This window comes from Passer montanus, unplaced genomic scaffold (genome assembly GCF_014805655.1).
Source record: "Passer montanus isolate IOZ18808 unplaced genomic scaffold, ASM1480565v1 scaffold109, whole genome shotgun sequence".
Classification (NCBI taxonomy): domain Eukaryota; kingdom Metazoa; phylum Chordata; class Aves; order Passeriformes; family Passeridae; genus Passer; species Passer montanus.
Window position 1 is genome coordinate 2,107,660 of NW_024357502.1, and position 26,231 is coordinate 2,133,890.

Sequence of the window (26,231 nt, forward strand, 5' to 3'; positions counted from 1 at the left end):
GCCCCGCCGCCCGCCCCGCCGCCCACCTCGCCCCGCGCCGCCTTCAACTTCATCGCTGACGTGGTGGAGAAAACGGCGCCCGCGCTGGTCTACGTGGAGATCGTGGGCAGGTACCGGCACCGGGACGGCCCGGGAGCGATGTCCCTCCGCAGTGTGGCCCCGGCCTCTCCTGACCCGACCCAGAGGGCTGCCACGAGTGCCTCGGGAGGGACGGACACGCGGCTGCCGCTTCCGTGTCCTGCGGGGCCGTGTCCTTCCAGGCTGCCCCGTTACTCTGCCTGGCAGCAGCGCTTGGTGTTCATTTCCCTTTGTGCTCTCCAAAGTTCTCACCATCCAACGCCTCTCGGAGCAGCTCTGCCCTCCAGCTGGGTGGCTGCTGCTCCCGGCTCGGTGTCACCTGTGTGCAGTGTCACCCTCGCTGTCTCACGGTGTGAGGAGGCATCGGCTGTGCTGCTCCTTTCTGGGTTCCTGACCCACACTGCAGTAATTCACCGCCAGCTGGGCTTTGGCCTTGCTGTCCATCCCGTTTTCTGTTCACCTCACCTGACTACTGGCAGAGCTTGGGGTGTCTGACAGGGCTCCCACTATCAGGAAAAGTTGCCTCTCAGGTGTTTGTTTTTGTCACCTGCTCCACGTGTCCCTGCACAGGTCACAGCCCCTCCTGTTCCCACGTGCTTCTGCTCCTGGTAGATTGTACCTTTGTGGCTGTGCATGAGCCCTGGATTCCCGCTGCATTCGTGCACATTTCCCTGTTTCTGCAGACTCTTGGGACAGGGAAGGATTCCCCCATCCTGAGCGTGTCCAGAGGAGGGCAACAAGGCTGGTGAGGGGCTTGGAATTGGACCACAAGCCCTGTGAGGAACGTTTGAAGGAGCTGGGGGTGTTTAGCCTGGAGAAGAGGAGGCTTAGAGGTGACCTTATTGCTCTCCACAACTTCCTGAAGGGATGTTGTAGACTGGTGGGGGTCAGTCTCTTCCACCAGGCAGCACTGACAGAACCAGAGGACACAGTCTCAGCTATGTCAGGGAAGGGATAGGTTGGATGCTAGGAAAAAAAAAAAAAATTAATTGAAAGAATAATGAACTACCGGAATGCTCTTCCCAGAGAGGTGGTGGAATCACCATCTGTTGATGTGTTTAAAAAAAGGCTGGACATGGCACTTGGGGTTATAGTCTAATTGAGGTGTGAGGGCACAGGTTGGACTCGATGATCTCAGAGTTCTCTTCCAACCTCACCATTCTGTGATTCTGTGATCGTGCTGCTGCCTCCCAGCCCCTCCTGACCCGTGCCCTCCTTGCAGGCACCCCTTCCTGGGCCGGGAGGTGCCCATCTCCAACGGCTCTGGCTTCGTGGTGTCCCCGGACGGGCTGATCGTCACCAACGCGCACGTGGTGGCCAACCGGCGCCGCGTGCGCGTGAAGCTGGCCAGCGGCGACATGTACGACGCCGTGGTGCAGGACGTGGACCAGGTGGCCGACATTGCCACCATCAAGATCAAGCCCAAGGTGCGTGCGTGCCCCGGTGGCCGCAGGGATGTTCTGTCTGTCCCGCTGAGCGTCTCGCTGTTGGGATATTACCAGTGTTGCTGACGGGACGTGGCGTGGCTTGGCTTGGCCCTGCTGCTGAACCAAATAGTGGCAGCTGTGGTGTGTTTCACACCAGAGACGCTTTTGGCTAGCTGGGCACGTTGGGACAAGTCCAGGCATGCCGGGGCTCAGATAGCGGTGGATGGAGCTGCCTCCCATGGAGGGTCTGCTCCACAGGTTTCCCTCTGCTGGAGAAGCTTTAAGGTGATGGTGAAGGAAGGAGTTGGTTCTGATGGAGGGTTTTAATCCAGAGCTTTTATTCTGGCCCGCATGGCTTCTGAATCTAGCAACAGCTGCAGCAGAACCCCCAGCTGCGTGGTCTGCTGGCCCTTTTACCTGGGCGAGAGGGGCAGGGACGAGGTAGGAAGCCACCAACCAGGTACAGGAGAGGAGGTCTCAGGGGACAAAGGACACCTGGATAGTCCAATGTCCCCCCCAGAGGTGGAAGGCATCCTTTGAATCTGCCTATCACTCGACCCTTCTGGAATTTCAGGATTGACAGACAGTGCTCAGCAGGGGTCAGGGTGGGGAAAGGAGAGGCCATTGACACACCTGGGGAAGGAATCTTCAGGGACAAACCCGGGGCGCCTGAGGCAATCCATGACATCACCCCGCAACCTCTCTCTGCCCACAGCACCCTCTGCCCACGCTGCCGCTGGGCCGCTCGGCCGAGGTGAGGCAGGGCGAGTTCGTGGTGGCCATGGGCAGCCCCTTTGCCCTGCAGAACACCATCACCTCGGGCATCGTCAGCTCGGCGCAGCGCGGCAGCCGCGAGCTGGGCCTGGCCGCCACCGACATGGAGTACATCCAGACCGACGCTGCCATCGACGTGAGGGACATGGGGACACGGTGGGGGGGACGTGGGGGGTCTGGCCGGTCGCTCTGGGATCGGCCTCAGGGTGGGGCTTCCGTGCTCTGCTCACTCTCTCTCTCTCCTCTGCTGCAGTTTGGGAACTCTGGGGGCCCCCTCGTCAACCTGGTGAGTGCTGCTGCTTGTCGCCTTGCTGGCTGGGGCAGGGGTGTGCTGTGTGCCCCTTGCTCTGTGCCCCTCTGTGGGTGCTGGGGGGCTTCCTGGAAGGAGGAGGGAGAGGAGGGCTGAGCCTGGCATGAGAGCCCTGTGCAGTGCCTGAGGCTGCTGGAGCTGATGGGGCTTTGGTGGAGACAGGGTCTGGCTGGTGCTGGCAGGGCAGAGCCAGGGACTGCATGGACTCATCCCGTGGACTCAGCCCCTGGGTCCTGCCCAGCCTTGGCAGGGTCAGGAGGACATGGGGACAGCAGCCTGGGAAGGGGTGGGCACAGAGGCAGGACCCCAGGCTGGTGCAGTAGTTCTCCTGCCCTCCACAGTGATCCAGGCTGGGTCACTGCTGGGATTGCTGCACTGGGATCCCAATGCCCTTTCCCTGCAGGATGGCGAGGTGATTGGTGTGAACACCATGAAGGTGACGTCAGGGATCTCCTTTGCCATCCCCTCGGACCGGCTGCGGAAGTTCCTGCAGAAGGAGGAGCACCGCAAGAGTGAGTGGGGAGCTCCCTGCTCGGGCTCTGGGGGAGGACGGTGAGAGAGGGAAACTTTGGGCTCTGGACCCTTCTTCCCAGGAGAAGTCTTTGTGGTCTCATCTGGTGCCACAGGAAAGCTGTGCTGCTGCTGCCTTGCCCTGTCTGGTTTTCCTGTGACACTGGGGAGGGACATTCTCTGTCAAAAATCTGACAAACCAGGGAAGCCAAGTCACGGTGCAAAATGCAACACCTGGACTGAGCTGTTGCAGGCATTTGGAATGGCTCTGGATGCTGCCTGCCCTGAGGGCTCAGCCCAGCACTGTTCTGAGCACATCTCTGTTTTCCAGCCGTGACATTCCATGTCCTTTCCCTCCACAGGCTCTTGGTTTGGCAATGCAGAGTCCAAGCGCCGCTACATCGGGGTGATGATGCTGACCCTCACTCCCAGGTACCTGTCCTGAGCTCAGGGGCCCACAGACCAGTCCTGTTGGGGCAGGGATGTGATGGGATCTTCCCAGCTAACTGAGGGTGCCTGGTTTTGGGAGGATTGTCTCCACAGCTTAAGCTTTCACTCTCAAATCTCTTTGTGCTTGTGTTGTGGTTAGACTCCCAGCTGGCTCACGGGTAAATTGGAAACATGGAAGTTTCTTCACTGGTAGAAGATTCTGTGAGCAGATAAAAAGTGCTCTGCCTCTCCATAGGAGGGTGGAGCCAGGTGGGGGTCAGGCTGTGCTCCCAGGGAACAAGGGACAGGACTAGAGGAAACTGCCTCAGGTTGTGCCAGGGCAGGTTGAGGTTGGATATTGGGAAAATTCCTTCTTGGAAAGAGCTGTCCAACCCTGGCATATCTGCCTGGGACAGTGGTGGAATCTCTGTCCCTGGGGGGGTTTAACAGCTGTGTGTATGTGGCACTTGGGGACATGGTCAGTGCTGGCCTTGGCAGAGCTGGGGGAGTGGTTGGACTTGATCTTAAAAGTCTTTTCCAACCCAAACAATTCTTTGAAGTGCCCATGCCAGCAAGCAGGACCTGTGCTCCACCTCAGGGAGAAGGACAACACCTGCTCTGGTTCCTTGGCTCTTGCAGCCACATTTAAGGGACCTTCAGCTTCCTCTTGGGGCTGGTGTTGTGCTGTGCTGGGCAAACACCTTTTGGGGCTGTGCTCTGCCCTCCTAAAGCTCTGGTGAGTTCCCCAGTGCCCAGCAGATGGTGCTGGTACCCGGCAGAACCCCGGGGATGTGGGAGGCCAGCCCAGCCTCCTCCTGCTCCCCTGGCCATGCTTGCAGGGACCGGCTCTGTCAGGAAGCAGCGTGAAATTCCTCGGACACAGCTCCGGGCACGCGGCTCCGGCTTCCGAACAGCCCCGAGCTGTGATCCAGGGAAAGCACCTGACTGCCAGCCTTGTTTGTGCCCAGCAGGAAGGGCTCCCAGCAAGGGACTGCTGGCCTTGGAACCGGGTGACTGCCCTGAACCTTTCCATCTGGAAAGCTTTCCCTGGCACAGGAAGGAGAAGCTCTGTGTTGGGCACAGGCTCAGGCTCAGACCCCGTTGTTCTGTTCGTGGTGCCCAGGCCAGATAAGAGGCACAGAGATGTGTGAGAGTCCACAAGAAATCTCTTTTTTGGTTGTGAGGAAGGTGCTCAGAGCCTGGCAGACATTGCTTGGAGAGTCCTTGGAGATCCTCAAATCCCAGCTGGACACAGTCCAGAGCAGCCTGCCCTGACTGAGCCTGCTGGGGGTGGGGTGAGAGGAACTTGAGAGGCCTCTTCCCACCTTTGCTGTGTGAAATTGGGAAGGGATGGCAGCTTTCAGAGTTCAGCACAGACCACAGCCACGTGGGGAGCCCTGACTGGCAGAGCTGGGCAGAGACTGAGTGTGTGGGTCTGCAGGGATTGCAGCTGATGCAGTGTTTGAGGGAAGAATGCTGTCACTGGAGAGATCCAGCTGGAGTGTTGCATCCACTTCTGGATTTCATTCAAGACGGGTGAGGAGCAGTTGGGGAGAGTCCAAAGAGGAGCTGTGAGAGATGCAGAGTTTAATTTTGGCTTAGAAATTCCAAAATCTGTGGGAAAGTGTGAGAAACTGTGATTGTTTAGTCTCTAGACTCAGGGGGAGGGCTCTGCTGACATGTCTGGCAGGAAGAGGGGCACAGCTTGTGTTGTGTGTCCTGCCCAGCTAGGGCAGAGAAGTGAAACTGCAGCAGAGGAGGGGTGGATCTGACCCTGGGGAGGGTGATGTGACATGGGGATGTGCATCACCACAGCTCTGATCCAGCTGGCAGCTGCTGCAGGGGTTTCCAGCTCTCCCTGATGCCATTTGGACTCTCAGCCTCTTGTTTTGACAGGAGGATGGTGGTGTTTGGGGCTGGCAGCTGTGGCTCATGCAGGGACACAGGAGGGGAGGTTCTGAGCCTGGTCTCTGAGCCTGTGCAGCTGCAGGGAGGGGGGTGGGAGCCCTGCTCTGCCTCCAGCTCCATCCCTGATGCTGCTGTTCACTCTGCAGCATCCTGGCAGAGCTGAAGCTGCGTGACCCCACCTTTCCTGACATCTCCTACGGCGTGCTGATCCACAAGGTGATCATCGGCTCCCCGGCACACCAGTAAGTGCTGCCCTGTGCCTTAGGGCTGGCTGAGGGAGCAGCTCTGGGATGTGTTTTGCTCCAGAGCAGCAGGGCTGGGCTCTACAGCAGAAACCACTTTTCCCATGCTGGCTGTCTTGCTGGCCAAGCGCAGCTCTAGAACCTCTGGTGCCACAGCACTTGGAGGACGATGACGCCGAGTGTCTGCCTCGCCCTCTGTGAGCTTCATCCATGTTCTCCCTGCAGGGCAGGGCTGAAGGCTGGGGACGTGGTGCTGGAGATCAACGGGACGGTGTCACGGCGTGCCGAGGACGTGTACGAGGCGGTGAGGACGCAGCAGAGCCTGGCCCTGCTGGTGCGGCGTGGCTACGACACCCTGCTGGTGAGCGTCGTCCCCGAGGTCACCGAGTAGCAGAGACCACCCAGCTGGAGCTGAGGGCAGGACTGAGACGTGTCTGTGCTGGCCAGGCAGAGACAGAGCTTGTGCAGGGCTGCAAGGGGCCAGAGAGGGGCCTGTGCTTGGGTGACTTGTGGTACAGCTGTGCCCCTCTGTACTCAAATAAAGCACTTTTCTAGCGGCCCCCAGGGCCGTGTCATCTCCTTCCCATGGTAGCAGCAGTTGCCTGGTGGAGGCTGGGCTGTGTGGGACCTTGTTTCTCCTGTCAGTCCCCACATGAGACTCAGCTTGCTGTGCCTCCAGGAACCTTATCAGTGTTCATGGTGTTCTGCCACCTGCTTGGAACCCACCTGGGCTGGGATCCAGCTCCTCTGTGTAGCTGGCAGGCAGCTGTCGAGCCATGGACTGTGTGGCCCCTCTGTGGGTGAGAGCAGCCCTGGAGCGGGTCTGGGACTGGCTTTACCTCCCTGGAGCGCAGCAGTGCTGGTGTGCCACGGCCATCTGGTCACATCCCTTCTGCTGGGAGCTGTGACTGCTCCAAGCCATGTGTCCACATCCCCTCCTGCAGCAGCTTTCCAGGCCGTGGTAAATTGGTGTCAATGCTGGATTCGTGATGGCTGAGGTGGCATCTCCTGGCGTGATGTCCAGGAGGGATGAGCATGGGAGCCACAGCCAGGCCGGGGCTCTGCCTGTCCCGCCCTGAGCTCGCTGTCCGTGCTGGAGCTCTGCTCCCACATACACCCGGCCCCTGGGGACAGCTGGCAAGGCCTTCGGGGAAGGAGCAGCTCCAGCTGTTCCTCGCCTTCCTGGAAGAGCCGCCGCTGGAGCGGGAGCGGCGGCGAGGGCAGCCCGGAGCAGCGGAGGAATGCGGCTGTCGGGCCAGGCCCTGCCCGTGCCGGCGCTCCCGAGCCCCGGCCGCCTGCTTTTGGGACGTGAAAGCAGCACAGTTCCTCGGGGGTGCTGCGGCCAGGGGCGGCTCTGCCCTGAGAACAAGCCTCCTTTCAGCAGCCCCGGCCCTGCCGGAGGAATTCGGGCCGCCGGCCCGGGGGAAATGGGGGGAAATGGCGGCGTGTCTGGCATAGCTGCTCCGGCTGCGCTGACCGCAGCGTTCCAGGGCCGCGCCAAGGCCTGCCCCCTCCTCCTCCCAGGCTGAGGGCAGCTGAGGGGCTCCCCGCAGTGGGGAAGGGCTGCTGGGGTCAGAGCACACAGCTGAGAGCTGGGCTGGATTCCCTCAGCCCTGGTGTCACATCCGAGTGTTCCTGCCCAGCGTCTCAGCCCCAGGCCTGGCTGGGCTGTGCTCCCACACGAGTCGAGGCAGCCCCGTGCTGCTGTGAGACCTCGGTTCTTGTGGGGCACGGTCCTGTGGACCCCTATCCTCAAGGGTCACAGCCCCAGGATGGGATTTCTGCTCCATAACATTCACCCTGGATGTGGTGAGGTAGAACCAGCTCTTTCCCACATCCCTGCTCCTCAGTTCCTCCCCACAGGCTGCTGCTGGTCCCTGCCTTTCACCCAGCTGGGCTTCCCCCCGAGGACCAGCCCTGGCTGAGGATGGTGCTGGGGGCTGCTCGGGCCAGGGCTGTGTGGATGAGGCATGGCAGGGGCCAGGGGATGCTCCCACACTGTGCCAGTGTGGCCACCAGCCCTGCAGAATGACCCATGCCACCTGCTCCTGCCAGGCTCCTCATCCCAGCCCAAAGACGTGCCAGCAACCACTGGGAAATAGAACTTACAACTTTATAGAGGAAATAAAATTACAACCGAGAAACGGGGTAGGAGCCACCCCTGGGCAGCACTGTGGGCAGAGACACCTGCACCATCCTGGGGGGACCAGGAGCTCCTGTGTGGGTGGTGGGCCCTGGGGGTGAGCTGTGGGGTGAGAGGAACCAGGGCTGAAGGGGGGAGTGGGAGCTGGGGTGCAGCTGGGATGGGAGGGACGGGGGGTGCAGGACCTCCCGGACTGTACCCGTGTGCCGCAGCCCAGGGGATGTGGGCACGCTCTTCTGGCCAGTGGTTGGGGTGGCAGCCCCAGGCTGGGAGGTGCAGGTGTGGGTGCCCCCAGCACCAGCCCCCCCGAGGTGGGGAAGGGCAGCCGGTGGCGAGTCCTGGGCAGTCCCCGGCAGGACACAGTGGCAGCAGCACTGGGCATCAGGCCTCCCTGCCGGTCCTCCAGTGGCTTCCTCCCACCAGTATGGGGTGAGGGAGGGAGATGCCTGTCTCCCCAGGGCCGGGGCCCTATGAAATCTGGTTGTTGAGCTGACCTGGGTACTGCTCAAACCGCTTGTTGGCCTCCTCGCTGAGCGCATCTCCTGCGGGCAGAGGGCAGGGGCTGTCGGCTCTGCTGCAGTGCATCCCCTGCCCTGCCAGCACCATCCCAGCCCGTGCTCATCCTCATGGCTTCCTGCAGCCCTTCACTGCCCTCCACCCTCCCCCTGTGCCGTGCCCGGGCTGTTACCGATGTGGCAGCTGTGCACCCAGATGCGGTGCCCGTCGTACTTGCAGTTGCATTTCATGGCGTTGTTGGTGAAGTCACTTTCTGCCACCTCAAAGTTGGGGTTGATCACGACCTGTGGGGCACCGACAGTGAGAACCCTGCCCCAGCCCCACAGGATGTGTCTCCCCAGCTGTGGTGGGTGTGCTGGAGAGCTCCAAGGAGCCAGTGGCTGCTGATGTGGTGGGGTGGTTGTGTCCCTGTGCACCATGTGCCCATGAGCAGTGCTGCCCAGAGTTGGAAAACCCATGTGACAGCATCTCTGAGCAGCCCTGCACGTCTGTGGGCACAAGGACAGGCACTGTCCCATGCCAGCACACCCACTGAGCTCCAGTGGGAGAGAGGGATGGGTGGCTGAAGTGTGTGGAGGGCTGAGGTGCAGGGACAGAGGCTGGGAGGGTGGCAGGAGGGGCTGGCAGGGTCAGGTGCAGCACCTGCAGGATGTAATTGCCTGGCTTGACGTCGGTGATGTCTATCCACTGGCAGTCAATGTCGTGCCGGTACAGGTCCCAGCAGCCCACGGTGATGCCCTGCTCCCCAAAGTTGGCACACTCGTACCTCTTGGCCACATCTGCAGGCAGAAAGAGACACAGGTGATCCCTGCTGAGACCCCCAGCCTGGCCCCACGATGGGGACACGGGCAAGGACAGTGCTGCAGGGCCCCACGTTGCCCACCTTCCTCGCACTCGGTGTCCTCCAGGCAGAAGCTGGCCTTGTGTCCCTCGGCCACCTTGGTGCCATTGGGGGTCAGGATGTCGTAGTGGGTGAAGATGTCCATGCTGTGGTAGTGCCTGTGGGAGGGAGCCAGTGCCTGCTGCAGCCTGCCCTGCATCAGCCCCCTGCCACCAGGAATGTCCCCACAGCCCCTGCTCTGAGGTGGCAGCACTGTGAGGTTGGGCAAAGTTGTGTCCTGCCCTGGAAGGGGACACAGCTGTCCCCAGCCAGCTGGGCCAAACAAGCAGAGGGCTCAGCTTCAGGGCAGAGCCTGCAGCCCTGTCCCTGCCCTCCTGGAAACCCCAGCCCCAACACTGCTCATCCAGGATCAACCCTAAGCCAAACCAGGCAAAATTGGACCCTGGGCAGCAGATTGGGGCTATCCAGTGTCACCCTCACCTGGTGTCACCCTCATCCAGCATCACCCTCTCTCAGTGTCATACTTGCAGAGTGTCACTCTCCTCACCCAGCCCACTGCAGCAGCACCACCCTCTCCCCTCCCTGACCCCCAGCCCCACCTGTCCCCTGCCCCACACGCACCGGTGGCACTCGTGCCAGACCCAGGAGTGGCGGCCGGCCTTGGGGCGGAAGTCGGCGCGGCCGCGGTTGTGGATCTGGGAGGAGAAGCGGAGCAGGCGGCGGTGGCCGTAGGGCCAGTTGGCCAGGCGGGCCGAGCTGGCCAGGCAGTTTTCCTCGGCGGCGCAGTACAGCATGTGCAGCGGCCGGTCCTCGATGTACGCCGTCTCCTGCACCAGCGGCGCGTGCAGCAGCAGGTCGGAGGCGGCTGGGGACAGGCGGCTGCTCAGGGACGGGCCCTGCCCTCGGCAGGGATGGGGCGAGTGGAGGGGACGGGGCAGTGCCCAGGGCTGAGCCAGCCAGGGGGACATGTGCCCTCTGCAATGGCTGGGTGTTGGCTGATCCTGACCTCCAGCTGCAACCCCACTGAGCACAGCCCCTGGCCCCACAACACTGTTGTTTACAGAGCCCACTGCCTGCAGACCCCACTGACTGCAGACCCCACTGCCCACAGACCCCAGTGCTCAGAGTCCATTCCTGCAGACCCCACTGACCACAGATCCCACAACTCACAGACCCCGGTGCTCAGAGTCCATTCCTGCAGACTCCACTGCCTGCAGACCCCACTGCCCGCAGACCCCAGTGCTCAGAGTCCATTCCTGCAGACCCCACTGACCACAGATACCACAACTCACAGACCCCAGTGCTCAGAGTCCATACCTGCAGACCCCACTGCCTGCAGACCTCACTGCTCACAGATCCCAGGACTCAGAGTCCATTCCTGCAGATCCCACTGACCACAGATCCCACCACTCACAGACCCCGGTGCTCAGAGTCCATACCTGCAGATCCCACTGCCCACAGTCCCCTCTCTGCAGAGCCCCCACCACAGGCAGGCCCCCCGCAGCCCCCATTTCCCTCAGCCCCCATGGCCGCTCACTCTCGGAGCAGATGACGCCCGCAGCGAAGCGCGTGCCCGTGTTCCTGCAGCTCAGGCTGGCACCGTGGTGCTGGCAGTGGCTCAGGGACATCTCGTGGCCGGCGCACTTCACCCCGCTCATGACCATCTCTGTCACGTTGCTGGCGTCCCAGTACCACGTCTCCTGGCGAGGGGGTGAGGCAGGGTGGGTGGCAGGGCTGGCGGCTGGATTGCCCAGGATCACTTACACCCAGGCTGCAGCCAAGCCCCCCACCACACCCCAGGTCCCTAGTTTCCCACAGGGGTCCAGCTCCCTCTGTCCCCATGCAGCCCCACGGTGGTTTGGGAAGTGCTGGCCGGTGCCTGTGCTCACCAGGGCATCACCGGGGGCCCTCCTCGCTGGCACCTACCGTCACAGCATGCAGGGAGTAGCCCAGGCCGAGCTGACGACAGGCCACCATGGCCTCCTTGGTGGTCCAGCCATCGCTGCAGACCGTGCCCCACTTACTGCCTCGCTTCACCTCCACGCGGCCCTCAAACTCTGTCCTCCCGCCGGCCAGGCGGATCTGCGGGGAAGCCCTGGGGCCGTGAGCGCGCACCCCACGCTGTGCCACCACCTCCTGTCCCACCGCCATCCCCATCCATCCCCGTTCCCAGCCCCGTGAGCGGTGGTGCTGGCTGCTGCTGCCCTGGCCAAGCTGGTGCTGGCACCTACTTGTAAGCCGTGGTTAGCGAATCCCAGACCCAGCTGGCGACAGGCCACCATCGCCTCGAGCGTACCCCAGCCTTCGCCGCAGACCAGACCCCAGCGGGGCTGGTCCCCGTCGCCAGCCCCCACCGCCACCTCGACCCGCCCCTCGAAGCGGCTCCGGCCCCCGCTCAGCCGAATCTGCAGAGAAAGGCGGTGGCAGCGTCACCACTGTCACAGGTGATGCTCCCCGTGCGCCACAGGGATGTCCCCAGCCCCCGTCCCAGCACTGCCGGGGCACACGGGGATGGGGGAGCCAGGAACTGAGCAGAGCCAAGCACGGCTTCAGCTGGCAGGGAACTTGCCAAAACTGGTGGGTTTGGGGACAACAAATCGCTTGTGAGTTTGGGAATTGTCTCACCAGCGCAGGGAAAACAGTTCATTTTGAAATGGCGTCATTTCAGAAATGACAGGTGTGAGAGAGTTAAAGATCATTAAAGAAGCTCAAAGTGGATGAAACGATGGGCAAACAGAACAAGTAGCTCCATTTGCTTGTTTCATCACAGGTAAAAAAAAAATCTCTCTAGGTTGTCCCACAGTGATTTTTTTTCCTGATGTTTCTGCTGGGGAGTGGGCACAGGCTGGCAGCAGGAAAAGCAGCAGGGAGCAGCTGCCCCACACCTCCCCTCACAGAGCAGCACCCACAGAACACCCAGAGCCCCCACAGCCTCCCCTCCTCACAGGAGCTCCCACCCACAAAATCCCTGAGCTCCCAGGACAGGGGGAAATGTGTGGGGTGCAGAGGAGACACGAGGCTCCCATGGATGCTGTGGGCCTTTCCCAGCACCCCACTCCGAGCCCCGTGGAGCCAGCAGCCCCCCGTGGTGCCCACCAGGTTCTCGTAGCCCATGTAGGGGACGTTGCAGCGCACAGCCGCGTCCTCCGTGTGCTTGCAGTCCTCCTGCGTGATGTTCCTGAAGGGGCAGTTCCACAGGGACTTCTCGGTGCCCCGGCACTGCACCTCGTTCAGGTGGATGGGGCCCGTCCCTGCCGGAGGACAGCAGAAATCAGGGCCCTGTGACACACGGATGCTCAGGGCCACCCATGCCCCCAAGGCTGCCCTCTATTTTTGGCAGGTCTGAGGGAGTTGGACACTCCAGCCTGCACAGCTGCTGCCCAGGGCAGTGTGGTTGAGTGGCTGTGGTCCCACTGGGATGCTCCATATGCATCCCAGCGCTCACAGGACACCCCAGCCAAGCAAAGCCTGGGTAAGTGCCTCATCCACGGCTCCAGGAGGGGATGCCTGGCGCTGTAGCAGCCACAGGGCTTGCAAGGCCTCCCTGGAGGTCAGTTGCCTAAGATAAGAAATGCCTAGTCGTGATGACTGGACCAAAAGAAGCTCCTCTTCCACCTTCAGATCCTTGTTATCTCTCTGTAAGATGACAGGTCACTTTCACCTTGACCCTTACTGTTGGACTGTTTCCCAAAACCCCTAAACCCTATATAAACCCCCATTTCTGTGCTGTTCAGAAGAGCTGTCACTGTCACCCTTCACAGAAGCTGCTAAAAAAGACACGTCTGTGGAACTGTGTCACATTGACATTTTCTGAGAAATCCCTTCGCCCAGGATTTTTCTCCTGGGAAGCTGAGAAGCCTCAGGAAAAGGAAAACAATTCTTATCTCATTTGCTTCTCCTGTGTTGTGCTCATGTGGAATGTGTTTGGAGATTGTTTACCCACAGGTGATTGTTTCACTGGATGCTGCTGGGAGTTGTTTTCACTCTTTGGCCAATCAGGGCCAAGTTGTGTCAGACTCTGGAGAGAGTCACGAGTTTTCATTATTATCTTTTTAGCCTTCTGTAAGTATCCTTTCTCTATTCTTTAGTATAGTTTGGTTTAATATAGATCATAAAATAATAAATTAGCCTTCTGAGAACATGGAGTCAGATCATCATTCCTCCCTGTCACGAGGGTCCCTGCAAATACAGTGGAACTGCAAACAACTCTTCTCTCTCCTGTGTCTGCTGAGGCACTTAGCAACCAAAGAGCTGAAATCACCAAGAGCTGAATTCACCAAAGAGCTGATCTCACTTAAGAGCTGAGCTGCTTGCTAAGATTGCCTGCAGCCAGGAGCCTGCCTGAGGGACCCAGACAAGTGGAGCTTAGCAAGGCTTTGCTATCCAGACACCTATGGCAGCTGGGGTCAGAGAGACCCCAATAACCCCCTGCCATAATAAATATGGTGCCTCTGCCCTGGCAATACAATATTCAAACTACAATTTTAAGTTGCTATTCACAAAGCAGAAGGAATGCAGAAACATGGATCACATTTTTCAGATATTCTCTGCCTGTTTCTCAGGTTTCAATGGTTCATAACCATTGCATTTGAATTTTACACCTTTGTTCTGTCCAAGTTGCCATGGGTATGCATTTAAAAAAATCCTCATCAAAACATACTTTGAACAGTAACGGGATCTGCCTTGCTACTTCCTCACCTACATTTATTTCCTCGCCAAAAATGTATTCCATAGAAGGAAAATGCAGTGAAAGGTTTCAAATGGGAACAGGATAACAGCCTCACCTTGGCCCATGCGTGCCCCGGTGAGGGCCTCCTTGGCGCTGCCGAAGCCCAGCTCGCGGCACACGACGCTGGCCGACTGCAGGTTCCAGCGGTCGTCACAGACCGTGCCCCACTCGCTGCTCCTGAGCACCTCAACGCGGCCCTCGCCGACCCTGGCGCCGCCCTTCAGCCGGATCCGGGGCTGCGGGAGCGGGGACAGGGCTGGCACAGTGTGGGATGGCACAGCACAGCGCTGGCCACGACTCCTGCGGTGTGCAGGGACAGCACACCGTCCCCACCTCCTGCTCTGGATGTCACCGATTGCAAGGCAAGCTGTATTCGATTTGCCACCTGTGTGGCAGCTGTCTTTTGTCAAGTGGGCAGTTTTCCTTATCTCTTCCACACCCACTCCTCCCTCAAGAGGGACATCTGTTGATAACAGGCTATGGAATGTCACTGCATGGCTGATAAGAACTGCAGCATCCCATTGGGAGATGGGAGCCCAGAGGGAGCAGCCAAGCACTCCTACCTGGATATAATCTGGAGATTCTGGAAATTACATACAGCTTCTCCACTGGATTTCCCAGAGGAACAGCAGATTTCTCTTCTTCCACTGGATCTTCAGAGGAAGACTACACCTTTTTCTACAGGATCCCTGCTCCAGCAGAACCACACCTGACACTCCAGGAGGACTGCAGCCTCATTTCCAACTGGACTGCTGCCAGCACCCTGACCCACAGGGTGTCAGGTTGTGTTCTGACTCTGTCAGTGTTGTTTTAGTTTACTGCATTGTTTATGTTATCCTTTTATTTTCTTCCCTAGTAAAGAACTGTTATTTCCTGCCCTATATTGGCTGCCTGAGAGCCCCCTTATTTTAAAATTCATAGCAATTCAGAGGGAGAGGGTTTACATTTTCCATCTCAGGGAGGCTCCTGCCTTCCTTAGCAGGCACCTGTCCTTCCAAACTAAGACACTGGAGCTGGTCACCCAGTAACCCACACACCTGCAGAGCCCGGGGGACAGAACCTGGCCCAGAGTGTGGCACTGTCTGGCTGTGGGCCACCACAGGGCTCGTCCCCCTCCCTGCATGGCTCACCTGGCCCTGCTGCTGCTGCTGCTGGCGCTGTTTCTTCTTGTGGGCACTGCCAGTGCTGAAGAGGGGCCCGGGCACGCAGCTGACCACGGCGGGCATGCCGGAGCCGCAGGCCGCCGAGGAGTTGCCCCGGTAGAACTCGAAGGAGCACATGGACAGGTGCACCTCTGTCCCCGTGCAGGACACCGAGTGCAGGCGGTAGTTGAGCTGCTGCCGCTCCGTGAAGAGCCTGTGAGGGGAGAGGAGCCCTGAGCCACGGCCAGCGTGGCCAGTGGCAGTGCAGGTGTCACCAGCCACCTTGCCTGCAGCTGCATGCGCTGGCTGTGCCCCTTGCCCTGTCTCCACCCCTTGCCAGCTGCCTGTCCCACACCCCCAGCAGCACAGGGACACACGTGGGGACACGCACAGCTCTGGTGGGACTGCACGGGGCTCCTGTCTCTGGCTCTCCACTGAGCCATTTACCTCTTCTTGGGCCCTACGTCCTCCCTGCGCTTTTGTTTAGGCTGAGATTTGGAGGCCAGCCTGGAAAATAGAAAACAACCATCACAAAGCCTGGGATGTCAGGCTGCCACCTCTGCCCTCAGCAGTGACACGGGGAGCACAGCCTGCCCTGGCTTCACTGGAGGCTGAACTGGGCACCTTGGCCCTCAGGAAAAAATCATGTGCATCCCCTTTGTGTCACACAGGGGTGCAACAGCATCATCAGCTGCCAGCAGTGTGACACAGCCACACTCCGCAGCAATGATGCAGTTTCCTGCATGCATCCCACCAGGAAACTGCTGGATGCAGCCACGTCCTGCTCTGCCTTGTCACACAGCAAAAGATCAAACACCTGCAGCCACCATTTGATCGGTCAGGTGTGGCTGTGTCTGTGTCCTCATCCAGATACCAAGCCACCACTGCGCCGTGTCCCCAAGGTGCAGGACACCCTGCAAGCAGCACCAAGCAAGCAGCACAGGCAGCCCCAGGGTGCTTGTCCTGGGGCCATGGGGCACGGTGGGACTTGCTGCAGGCTGGCAAGGACCTGCTGCCAGTGAGGGAAACAGCTCTGGCACAGGCTGAGCCAAGAGGGGCCCAGCACACACAAGGTGTAGGTGCAATCCCTCAAATGCTCGGTTCCCTCAGGGAGGAAGATGCTGAGCAGAGCCAAAACCCCAGAGACCACAAGGAGTGAAGAGCAGAGTAGCCCAAAGGAGGGCAGGGGACTGACAGCCCCAGGGACCAGGCAGAGCCAAGCCTGGCCACTGTCCCTGCAGGCCAGCACAGGTTGTGTCAGCCTGCACAGCCCAGTGAGCCCCAGAACACAGCACAGGGCTGGGATTCAGACAGACAGAGGGCATCAGTGCCCACTCACACTCAGGAAACCACATCTGCATCCTGCACCTGGATCTGGGCTCCCAGGACAAGAAGATGCCATGTATGTGGTGTGAGTCCCAGGGAGAGCAGCAAGACAGGGCATGGGAGGAGATGGGGTTGGTGTGGGACTGTTCCAGCCAGGGCTGAGGTGGGAGCTGTGAGGATTCTGCCTCTTCCAGCAGAGAGGGAAGAGCACCAGAGGAAAGAGGCCTGACTGACAACAAAATGTTCAGGCTCAGGGTAAGGAAAACCTTTTGCCCATGAGGGCTGTTCCATATTGGAGCAGAAACCGCAGGGCTGCAGAACTTCCATCCTTGGAAGGTTTCAAAAGCCAGCTGGATGAAGTCCTGGGTTTAACCCACAGCTGGCTCTGCTCCACACAGGGAGCTGGACCAGGACTCCCAGAGGTCCCTTCCAGCCTGGATTAGCCTGTGCCTGCATATGACTGTGGCTGTGCAGCCCCAAACTGATCAGCCCCTACAAAACAGTGTGGCTCTCAGGAGCCAGTTTCTGCTCAGGGCACAGGGACAGGACTGCAGCCTCATGGAGACACAAAACATTTCCCCCAGTGCTGCAAGAGAAAGACCTGCTCGCTGGGAAAGGGGCACTCAGCACCAAACCAGCCAGGAAACAGCACATTGGAGCAACCAGGACCTTCAGGTGGGAGTTGAGGAAACCCATGGGATGACCCTGCCTGAATTCCCATCACCAGCTGCAGGAGCTGGCAAGGATGACTGCAGGGACACAGACCTGGGAGTGTCACAATGAAGAGCTCACAGTGGGTGTAGGGCACATTCAGCACCAGGTGGGACTGGGGCAAGGCCCCGTGCTGGGGGCAGAACACCATGGTAGCAGGCTCAGGAAAGAAGTGCCATGCCCCAGGCAAGAGAGAATGGGCACTGTATCCACCAACAGATCCAGCAGCAGGATTCAAGGATGGAGGGAAAAGGCAGCCAGACCATCCCCTGGGCCTGGCAGAAAGGCAGCAAGAATGAGTAGGCAGAGGATGAGTGGGCAGACCCCAAGCAGATGTGGCACTCGGGGCAGGATCTGCCACGCTGTGCCCATCAGCACTGCTGAGCAGGGGCTCTGGTGCCCATGCCAGCCCATCCTGCAGGGAATGGAGGGGTGCAGAGCCTTTCCAGCATCCCCAGTGCTGCTTTCTGCAGAAAGCAGCCCATTTCCACAGCCCTTCCTCCCCATCCACCAGGAGAGACAGCTCTGCTCCGAGGCCTCCTGCTGCCCTCCCAGGGTGCCAGGACTCCTGCCTGCTGTGCAGGACAGGGCTGCTCTGCCTGGAGCATGACCAGCCTGGGAGAGAGATCGTCTCTCGTGGGGAATGGGGGACCCCAGCATGCACAGGCAGGTCCCCTGGTGTGGGGTTTGTCCTTCTGGGTCAGCACAGCCCAAACCTTCAGTCTGCTCTGGATCTGTTTGTGCCCAGATCCATTCTGACAGCAGAGACTGGTGGGGCTGGACAGCCCAGCTCTGCCATGGCTCAGCAGATAGGGCCCTGGCCCCTTACCTGCTGCCCAGCCTCGGGCTGTGGCCCCTCGTCCTGGCTGCTCGCCTCAGCCGCCTGTGGAGCAACACCAGAGCTGCCTGCTCAGGGCACACACAGTGCCAGGCACGGCGTGTCCGTGCCCCTCGCTCCACCCACGGGGTGCCTGGAGCACCCCCTGATGGCTGCAAACGTCCCCTTCCTTGGGCTGGGGACAGCCCTGCCAGGGAGCAAAGGCGCTCCCCTTGGAGTGGCCTTGCTGTGTGTGTGTGGTAGGGGGACACAGCCTCCCAACTACCCCACCCCCCCAGCTCGGTTAGCAAGTGTCCAGATGGCCAGCTGGGGCTTGGACTGGTGAGCAGCAGCGTGGGAGGGATTTTAGGAGCCACAACATCCAACAGCACAGCCTCTGCTGTCCCCCCAGTACTATCCCATAGCCCTGGCACCATCCCCAGCCCTGCTTGGACACCCCTGCGGGCTCCCTGCCGGCCACACTCACTTGTAGAAGTTCCTGTTGACTTTCTTCTCCGCCGGGAAGCCCATCATGCCACAGACGACACGGCTGTTGTGGCTGTCCCAGCCCTGGTCGCAGATCTGTGCCCAGCTGTCCCTGTAGCGCACCTCCACGATGCCCTCTGTCACCGGCAGCTGCTGCCGCCGCCCCCCGGACACCACCGGCCGCAGCCGCACCTCCTCCACGTGGCTCTGCTCGGTCTGCGGGGTCAGGTCAGCCCCAGCTCAGCCCCATCCCACCGCCCCTCCTCCTGCCAGCCCGCTCCAGGGAACCTCCAAGGGTGAAGGAGAGGGGTCCCCAGTCACAGGCGGGGCACAGGGACAGCCAGTCCTGCATTCCTGCTGGCCTCATCTGATGGCCCTGGGCAGCCAAGGACTGAACCTCATGCAGAGAGCTCAGTGCCTCTTGTCCCCTTGGGTCCCCAGCTGCATCTCCAGGGAGCACAACCAGGTGCTGCTTCCTGCACCCCCAGGGCGAGTCCCCAGACTGTCCCACACCCAGGGCGCTCTGTGGCATCCTGGATGTCACCAGCTGCCCGCTCTGGCCAGCAGCCTCCTCACCTCGATGACGTTGGAGTCCTTGAAGCCCGGAATGCGTTCATCCTTGCAGACCACACCTGCATCCTCCTCGTGGCTGCAGTCGCTGTTCCCCCAGCCCCGGTGCTTGCAGTCCCTGATGTCCTTCTCGTTTCCAGCACAGTTCACGTTGTCCAGCCAGATCCGCCCTGCCAGACACAGCCCGGGGGTGAGGGGGAGCCAAGGGTCCCCTGGGAGCAGGGAAGGTGCCCACAGAGTATGGGGAGCACACAGGTTACAGCAGGAGCTGCAGCACAAAGCTGAAGCCAGTGAAACGCCAGGAGTAAAGTTCTGTGTGGCATTCACATTCCCTGAACGTGATTTTCAGAGAAAAGGAAAACAATTCTTGTCTCATTTGCTTCTCCTGCGTTGTGCTCATGTGGAATGTGTTTGGAGATTGTTTACCCACAGGTGATTGTTTCACTGGGTTCTGCTGGGAGTTGTTTTCACTCTTTGGCCAATCAGGGCCAAGCTGTGTCAGACTCTGGAGAGAGTCACGAGTTTTCATTATTATCTTTTTAGCATTCTGTAAGTATCCTTTCTGTATTCTTTAGTACAGTATAGTATTCTTTAATATATGATAGTATGGTAAAGGAATAAATTAGCCTTCTGATAAGATGTAGTCAGATGTATCATCTCTCCCCTTGTTAGGGTTGCCTGAATTTACAATAGTTCTGGGTGGGGGTCTGCAGATGGGGAGGCTCCACCTCCCCAAGGGGCTGCTCTGACACACAGAAAGCTCCCACACGTGCACACCTGAGCACACAACCACACAGAAAGCTCCCACACATGCACACAATCACACAGAAAGCTCCCCCATGTGCACACCTGAGCACACAATCCCACAGAAAGCTCCCACACATGCACACAATCACACAGAAAGCTCCCACACATGCACACCTGAGCACACAATCACACAGAAAGCTCCCAGACGTGTACACAATCCCACAGAAAGCTCTCACATGTGCACACCTGAGCACACAATCACACAGAGAGCTCCCACACGTGCACACAAACACACAGAAAGCTCCCACACGTGCACACAATCCCACAGAAAGCTCCCACATGTGCACACCTGAGCACACAATCACACAGAAAGCTCCCAGACGTGTACTCAATCCCACAGAAAGCTCTCACATGTGCACACCTGAGCACACAATCACACAGAAAGCTCCCAGACGTGTACTCAATCCCACAGAAAGCTCTCACATGTGCACACCTGAGCACACAATCACACAGAAAGCTCCCAGACGTGTACTCAATCCCACAGAAAGCTCTCACATGTGCACACCTGAGCACACAATCACACAGAAAGCTCCCACACGTGCACACAATCCCACAGAAAGCTCCCCCACATGCACACCTGAGCACACAATGACTGCCGGGCGCTCTGCAAACACACAGCCTGCCCCTTGCAGACGTGTGGTGGCTGTGCCCGGGGGGATGCCATGCCCAGCACCCCTCTCTTACCGACTCCTTTGCCGTACTTGGCGCTGTGGGCCCAGCCGGTGGCGGCCACGAAGCCCAGGTGGCGGCACAGCACGTGCGCGTTGCCCAGCGTGAAGTCGTCGTCGCAGACGGTGCCCCACTCGTCGTTGTAGAAGACCTCCACGCGGCCCTCGTTGTGCTTGCGGGGGTACCCGGCCAGGCGGAACCTCAGCTGGGGCCCGGCGGGGCGCGTGGGGCCCGGGGGGGTGGGCTGGGCGCTGCCCACCCACAGCCAGGCGCTGCCCAGCAGCACCAGCAGCTCCGGCCATGCCCGCGTGCCTCCCATGGCAGCGGGGCCCTGCAGGGGCAGACAGCGTCAGGGTTGTGTTGGAACACCAATATCCCCATCCAGGCCCCCACATCTTGCCCCCTGCCCAGCTCTGTGCTGGTTAAACGCCCTGCCCAGCACGGGCACAGCCATGTGCCCGGCCAGAGTGCCCCTAACACACAGCTCCTGCATCCTTGGGGCTGTCAGGGACCTGCCCAGTGCCCCTGTCCCCTGTCCCCCCCTGTCAACAGCTCCAGCTGAGCCCCCACTGCCCTGTCTGGTCACATCTGAAGGGCAGTGAGGGCAGATGGGTGCCCAGGTGCCCAGGAGAGGTGAATGGAAGGAGGGGATGAGATGCCAGAGCTGAGGGAGCTGGAACAGGCTCAGGGCACAGGGAAAGCCCAGCTGGACCGGCCAGGAGCTCGATCCAGCAGGAGCAGGGAATGGCTGCTGGCTGAGGGGATTCCAGCCCACGCTCCTGCCCTCCCTTCCATGACGAGCGAGGCAGCCGGAGCATTCGCATTCCTCTGACAATATTTGTGGCTCCCCGAATACCTGAGGGAGATGTGGTATTCCCGTACCAGTCCCACGGCAAACAATAGTGAAAACCCTTCTCTGTGAGCTGCCCTCCCTTCCCAGCGTGCTATTCCCATGGATCCTGTAGCTCTGGAGCAGCATTTCTGCACGGGGGGTGCTGACAAGCTCTGACCCTTGCTCGCCCATGCCCACCTCGCTGTCCACTGCAGCCTCGTGCCACCATCCCTGCCAGTCCCTTCCATGATGGGAAAGCATTCCCCCAAAACACCCCCAGGGCAGCCCCCCAGCAGGATATTTCTGTCTCCAAGTCCCCCTGAGCACAGATTCTGCTTGCTGCACTCATACAGACCGTGCTTGCCATTAGAAAACATTAAAAAAACCCAAGTTTTGGCTTTCCCGGGGTGATTTAAAATTTCCGTATTTAGCTGCAGTGTCACAGAGAAAGGGAAACAAATTCAAACCCCATGCAGAGCTGGGGGCTGGCACAGCTGCTCCACCTCCCCACCAGCCTCCAGGGCAGGGTTTTCACACAGGACTCAGCCCCATTCCTGCTTGGTTCACTTTTCCAGGTGATGAGGACCTGCTCCACACTCCAGCCTCTCCAGAATGCCTCCTGGGCCAAGGCAAGGATGAACCAGGATGGTGCCCAGTGCCAGCCCCTTTGCCACACCCAAAACACCAACACAAGCCTCCAGAGGGCCCAGCCCTGCTGCCTGCCTGCCCCTTTGGGCACATGTGACACTGGAGGTGCCACCAGGAGCAGTGAGAGCCTCGGGATGAGCCTGCAGAGATGCTCGGGAAGAGTGAGGAGTAACAAGGACCAGCACTGCTGCTCCAGTTCCACAGCAGACACAGGGGTGGCAGTGACTGGATGTGGCACTCAGTGCTCTGGTCTGGCTGGCAAGGTGGGGATTGGTGACCCTGGAGGTCTTTTCCAACCCTGTAATTCTGTGAAGCACATCACTTCCTTCAGAGCAACCACACCAGCGTGGGTCTGGCTCTCTCCTCTATCACATCTGGGGGGCAGGGGACACCACAGAGCTGGTGGGGACATGGCCCAGGCAGCTGGGGGTGGTGGGAGCCAGCTCTGGGCTCCTGGTGCCTCAGCTGCCTGCCCTGGCACTGCCAGAGCTCAGCAGGATGTGTGTTTGTGGGCAGAGAGAGGGGAAACGCTCTGCTGAACCTTTTAGCCAGCCAGCAGGAAGGGAGGGAGGCTGCAAAAGGCCACCCCAGCCCTGCCAGTAGCTCAGGAAAGGGGATCTCTGGGCTTGGAATGGGAATTCTCCATCCTCATCTCCACCCTGCTTGGAAAGCAGGGAAGGGATGACTTTGCCATCTTACAGCAGCAACAAAACTTCTCATTCCACCCCTGGGACACTGAGGGGACATTGCCCTGCCCAGAGGAAGGGCTGTAAACCCTCAGAGCTCTCCTGACACACAAATGTGGGCTCCCTCAGTGCTGAATACAACACACCTTGGGGTGTGTTTCCTTAGGAATGCACAACTGGAGCTTCCCCAGTGCTCCTGAGCGAGCAGGATGCTCTGCTGTGCAACTGGGCACTTCCACAACGGGGTCAGTACAACCCTAAAGGACACAATTAATGCCAATCTCCACGGTCTGGCAGAAATAGCCCGCGGCAGGAAGTGGGAATGGCCTTTTATGAGATCACAGGTCCTGTTAATTGGAGTGACTGTGTTGATGTAACAGGCTGAGACGGGAAGGCATTCGATTCATCTTGCACCACCTTTTGATGAATTAGCACTCAACAAAATCAGTGCACCTTCTGCTAAGTGGATTAAAACTGGTCACCTGCTGGAACTAAAATGTGGTTACATGGGGAAGTCACCACTCTGTGGGCTTTCTGGTCAGGATCACATGCTTTTCAAAGCAAAACTGTGCCAGGAGGGGGAAAAAACACCTTCCTGGTACAAACTGCAGAGACAGAAAAGGGGTAATTGGAGATGGGAACAGGGACAGCCTGGTACATCAGCATGGTGCAGCCTACATCCCTGGCTACAAGGAAAATTAAAATTTGTGCATTGAGAAACAAAACACAGAGAACATGGCACCTGAAAAGTGCTTGGGCTTTGTGCAGCAAATCACTGATCCCCTCCAAGCCTCAGCAGCGTGAGCTCCAGGGTCTGTAATCCCTGCTCCTGGGTCCTGCTTCAGCTCTGCTCCAGCATCTCTCATCCCCCTGTGCTTCCTCAGCTCTGCCACTCACCTCAGAGTTTCCCAGTGACGTCCCCAGCTGAGCTGTGTGGGACCAAAGCCTTTTCCATGGGCAGCCCAGGCGAGCTGCCATGTGAGCTCCCTGCAGCACAGCAGGGCCCCGTGCCCGTTCCTGCAGCACCTCCCTCTCCTCACACGCTCCGTGCCCGTGTCCATGTCCTGGGCAGCCAGGCTAACAGGGCTCTCATTGTGCACATCACTTTTTCCGTTCTCTGAGGCACAAGTTGTGCGTTTGCTCCTCTCCTGCTGCTCTGCTGCTCGTTCTTTCCACAGGCTCTGCTCTGAGTGGGCAGCCCACCCCGGCATCCCAACCATCCTGCTGTCAGCTCCGGCCTGGGACAATCTCCTCTTGGAGCAGGGCTTGTGGCACTCGGGATGTGCTTGTGGCACCCTGGACGTGCTGCCCCAGGCAGGGATGCTCGGCAGAACTGCACGGTGAGGGTAAAGGGCTCTGGAGGACGGGCTGGCTGCAGCCAGCGCTGGGCGTGGGAGCCGGGAAGCAGCCCAGGTTCTTGCCACTGCCCAGGAAAACCTCAGGAATGTCCCAGCCGGGTGTGCACGAGGCCCTGAGCCACAGCCCAGCCTGCAGCACAGCTGGCACTGCTGGTGGGGTGTCTGAGAGTACTGAGGAGGCAAAATCCTGGGGCTCCTCCAGTTCTCAGCCTCAGCCCTGCTGTGGTGAGGTTGGCGTGGGTGAGAGGACCCTTCAGGGCAGGGGACAGCCCCACATGGCAGCAGGAGCCACGACACTGCTCCAACTGCCCCTGTGCCAGCCCACTGGCTCTGCTTGTCCCAGTGGGAGATGGATCAGAGGACAGAGTCACCCTGACAGGTGACTTACAGCCAGGCACTGTCCCCATCAGTGCCCTGCATCTTGCACAGGGGCTGCCCCTTCCAGAGGGGTCAGCTGTGCTGGTGCCCTGCGACCCAGGACTGTCCAAATCATGTGTGTCCTTCAGCAGTCGCTGGGCACACTGCAGGACATCAGAACCCCCACCAAAACCCCAGTGAACAGCCAACAGAGCTCCGGGTGAGGCAGGTCCTTGGGTAAATCCGTGTGTTTGATCACAGGGTGACATCCCAAGCCACAGCAGCAGGGAAGGGCCAGGCCACCGAGGCCACTCAGCAGCAGCCTTGGACACACCCACAGGGGACATGGAGCATCCCAGGCACTGACAACTGGGAGGACTCAGAGAAGAGCAGCACAAGAGACCTGGGAAAGCCGCCAGCACAAGGGAGAGGAAGCTCGCTCTGTTTATCCTTCCTTGAGAAGGTTAAGGGGTGACACAGTCACTCCCTGTTGATGTCCCATGCCAGGACATCCCTGAGAGCACGGGGTCATGTCCCCAGCAGCCGGGGCAGGAGAAGGTCTGGTGAGTCCCATGGCTCCAGCCCTCCCCTTCTCCCCAGGGCCCCCTCACACTCGGCCCTTTCGCAATCCCGCCTGCTCCGCTTTTCCCAATTCCCGGCAGCCCCGGAGAGCCGGGAGCAACCGTGCACCAAGCAGGGGAGCCCCAACACCGCCACCCTGCTCAGGAGGGGACCTGACATGGGTCAGAGCTCCGGGGTAAGCACCACCAGGGGCTGGAAGGGCACATGGTTCCACAAGCTGCTCGCAGGAGCAGCAGGAAGCAGCCCAGGGCCACCATAGGAATCTGGATTCCCTGGCAGGATTGGTGTCACTTCCAAAAATACAGGGCTGGGAGCTCGCTGTCCCTCTCTGCCCCAGCCCTGCCACCAGTGTGTGTCCCCACCCCAGGCAAGGACAGGGAACGGACACAGGGACAAAACACTGTGTGGAGCTCGGGCTGCCCTTCCCCTTTCCCCTCCTCTGACAACTCCAGGCTGTCAGCCCTTTGGGCTACCTGCTGTCCCCGTGTCCTGCTGTCACCCCCCGAGGCAGGGCAGGTCACAGCACAGCTCCTGGCAGCTCGTACCCCCAGGAAGCCTCCGCAGGACACACAGGGCCCTCAGCACAGCTCTGCCCGCTCTGCCCGGGGCTCGGCAGCCTTGGGAGGAATGTGCAAACATCATGGGCCATCCCCAGGGGCAGAGGGCGGGCAGGGGGCTGTGGGGATGGTGTCCCAGGCACCCTGGAGCAGGGAGCCAGCCTTCCTGGACCGGCTGGAGACGGGACCGGCTCAGCTCTGAGAGCAGCCGGGAAGGCGAAAAGCCAGCCGAGGAGAATCATCCCCTTCCAGCGCCCCACATCCCTCCATCCATCCTCCCTCTTCCATGAGCTGCAGCGTGTGCGGTGCTCATGGAAACGCTGAGTCCCCACGCCCTGTGCAACCCGCTGCTCGCACGCCTTGGGGTGCGGTACACCCCAAAACCAAACCCGGGCTCCGCTTCCCGTGGGACACCCGCGCTGCCCGCCCCGCTCCCGCTGCCCGCGGCACGGCACGGCACGGCACGGCATCGCCCCCGCACCCGGGACACCCCCGAGGCGCCCCGGCCCCGCGAGGCGCAGCCCCCGCCGCTCCCGGGACAGCCGGGCCCCGCGCGGTACCGCCGGGATGCCGAACCGTGCCGTGCCGAACCGAGCCCAACCGAGCCCTACCGAGTTCTGCAGCGCCGTACCGAACTGAGCCGTGCCGTGCCGAGCCGGGCAGTGCCGTGCCGCGTCCTGCCGTGCCGAGCCGAGCAATTTCGGTCCGTGCCGCCGCGCTCCGCCCCGGCCCGCCCCGCGCCGTGCCCGGGGCCGCCCCGGCCCCGCCGCCGGCAC

General features: G+C 60.2%; 2 protein-coding genes across 7 annotated transcripts in view; one reads left to right on the forward strand and one right to left on the reverse strand.

Moving 5' to 3' along the window:
• Positions 1 to 6,262, forward strand: part of HTRA2 (HtrA serine peptidase 2) — a 6,608-nt gene extending 346 nt beyond the window's left edge. The window contains 8 exon segments of the mRNA XM_039723563.1: positions 1 to 110; positions 1,301 to 1,505; positions 2,221 to 2,415; positions 2,533 to 2,565; positions 2,993 to 3,101; positions 3,462 to 3,531; positions 5,583 to 5,678; positions 5,904 to 6,262. The exon segment at positions 1 to 110 is cut by the window's left edge and continues 5 nt beyond it. Coding sequence (XP_039579497.1) covers positions 1 to 110; positions 1,301 to 1,505; positions 2,221 to 2,415; positions 2,533 to 2,565; positions 2,993 to 3,101; positions 3,462 to 3,531; positions 5,583 to 5,678; positions 5,904 to 6,069 — 984 coding nt within the window. The 3' untranslated portion in view covers positions 6,070 to 6,262.
• Positions 6,263 to 7,774: 1,512 nt separating this feature from the next.
• Positions 7,775 to 26,179, reverse strand: LOXL3 (lysyl oxidase like 3). Of its 6 annotated transcripts, XM_039724690.1 has the most exons (17): positions 26,067 to 26,179; positions 20,451 to 20,766; positions 18,966 to 19,129; positions 18,391 to 18,605; positions 17,916 to 17,969; positions 15,497 to 15,556; positions 15,038 to 15,263; positions 13,963 to 14,143; positions 12,275 to 12,429; positions 11,410 to 11,583; positions 11,105 to 11,260; positions 10,716 to 10,878; positions 9,800 to 10,043; positions 9,221 to 9,336; positions 8,980 to 9,116; positions 8,510 to 8,621; positions 7,775 to 8,363 (listed from the first exon to the last, which is right to left on the reverse strand). In XM_039724690.1, the coding sequence occupies exons 2-17, from the start codon at positions 20,752 to 20,754 to the stop codon at positions 8,290 to 8,292; spliced, it is 2,535 nt and encodes an 844-aa protein (XP_039580624.1). In that variant the 5' UTR covers positions 20,755 to 20,766; positions 26,067 to 26,179; the 3' UTR covers positions 7,775 to 8,289. The 6 variants fall into 6 exon arrangements, with proteins under 6 accessions (XP_039580624.1, XP_039580631.1, XP_039580652.1 ...); XM_039724697.1 differs by lacking the exon at positions 17,916 to 17,969; XM_039724718.1 differs by lacking the exon at positions 11,410 to 11,583.
• Between the last annotated feature and the right edge of the window lie 52 nt (positions 26,180 to 26,231).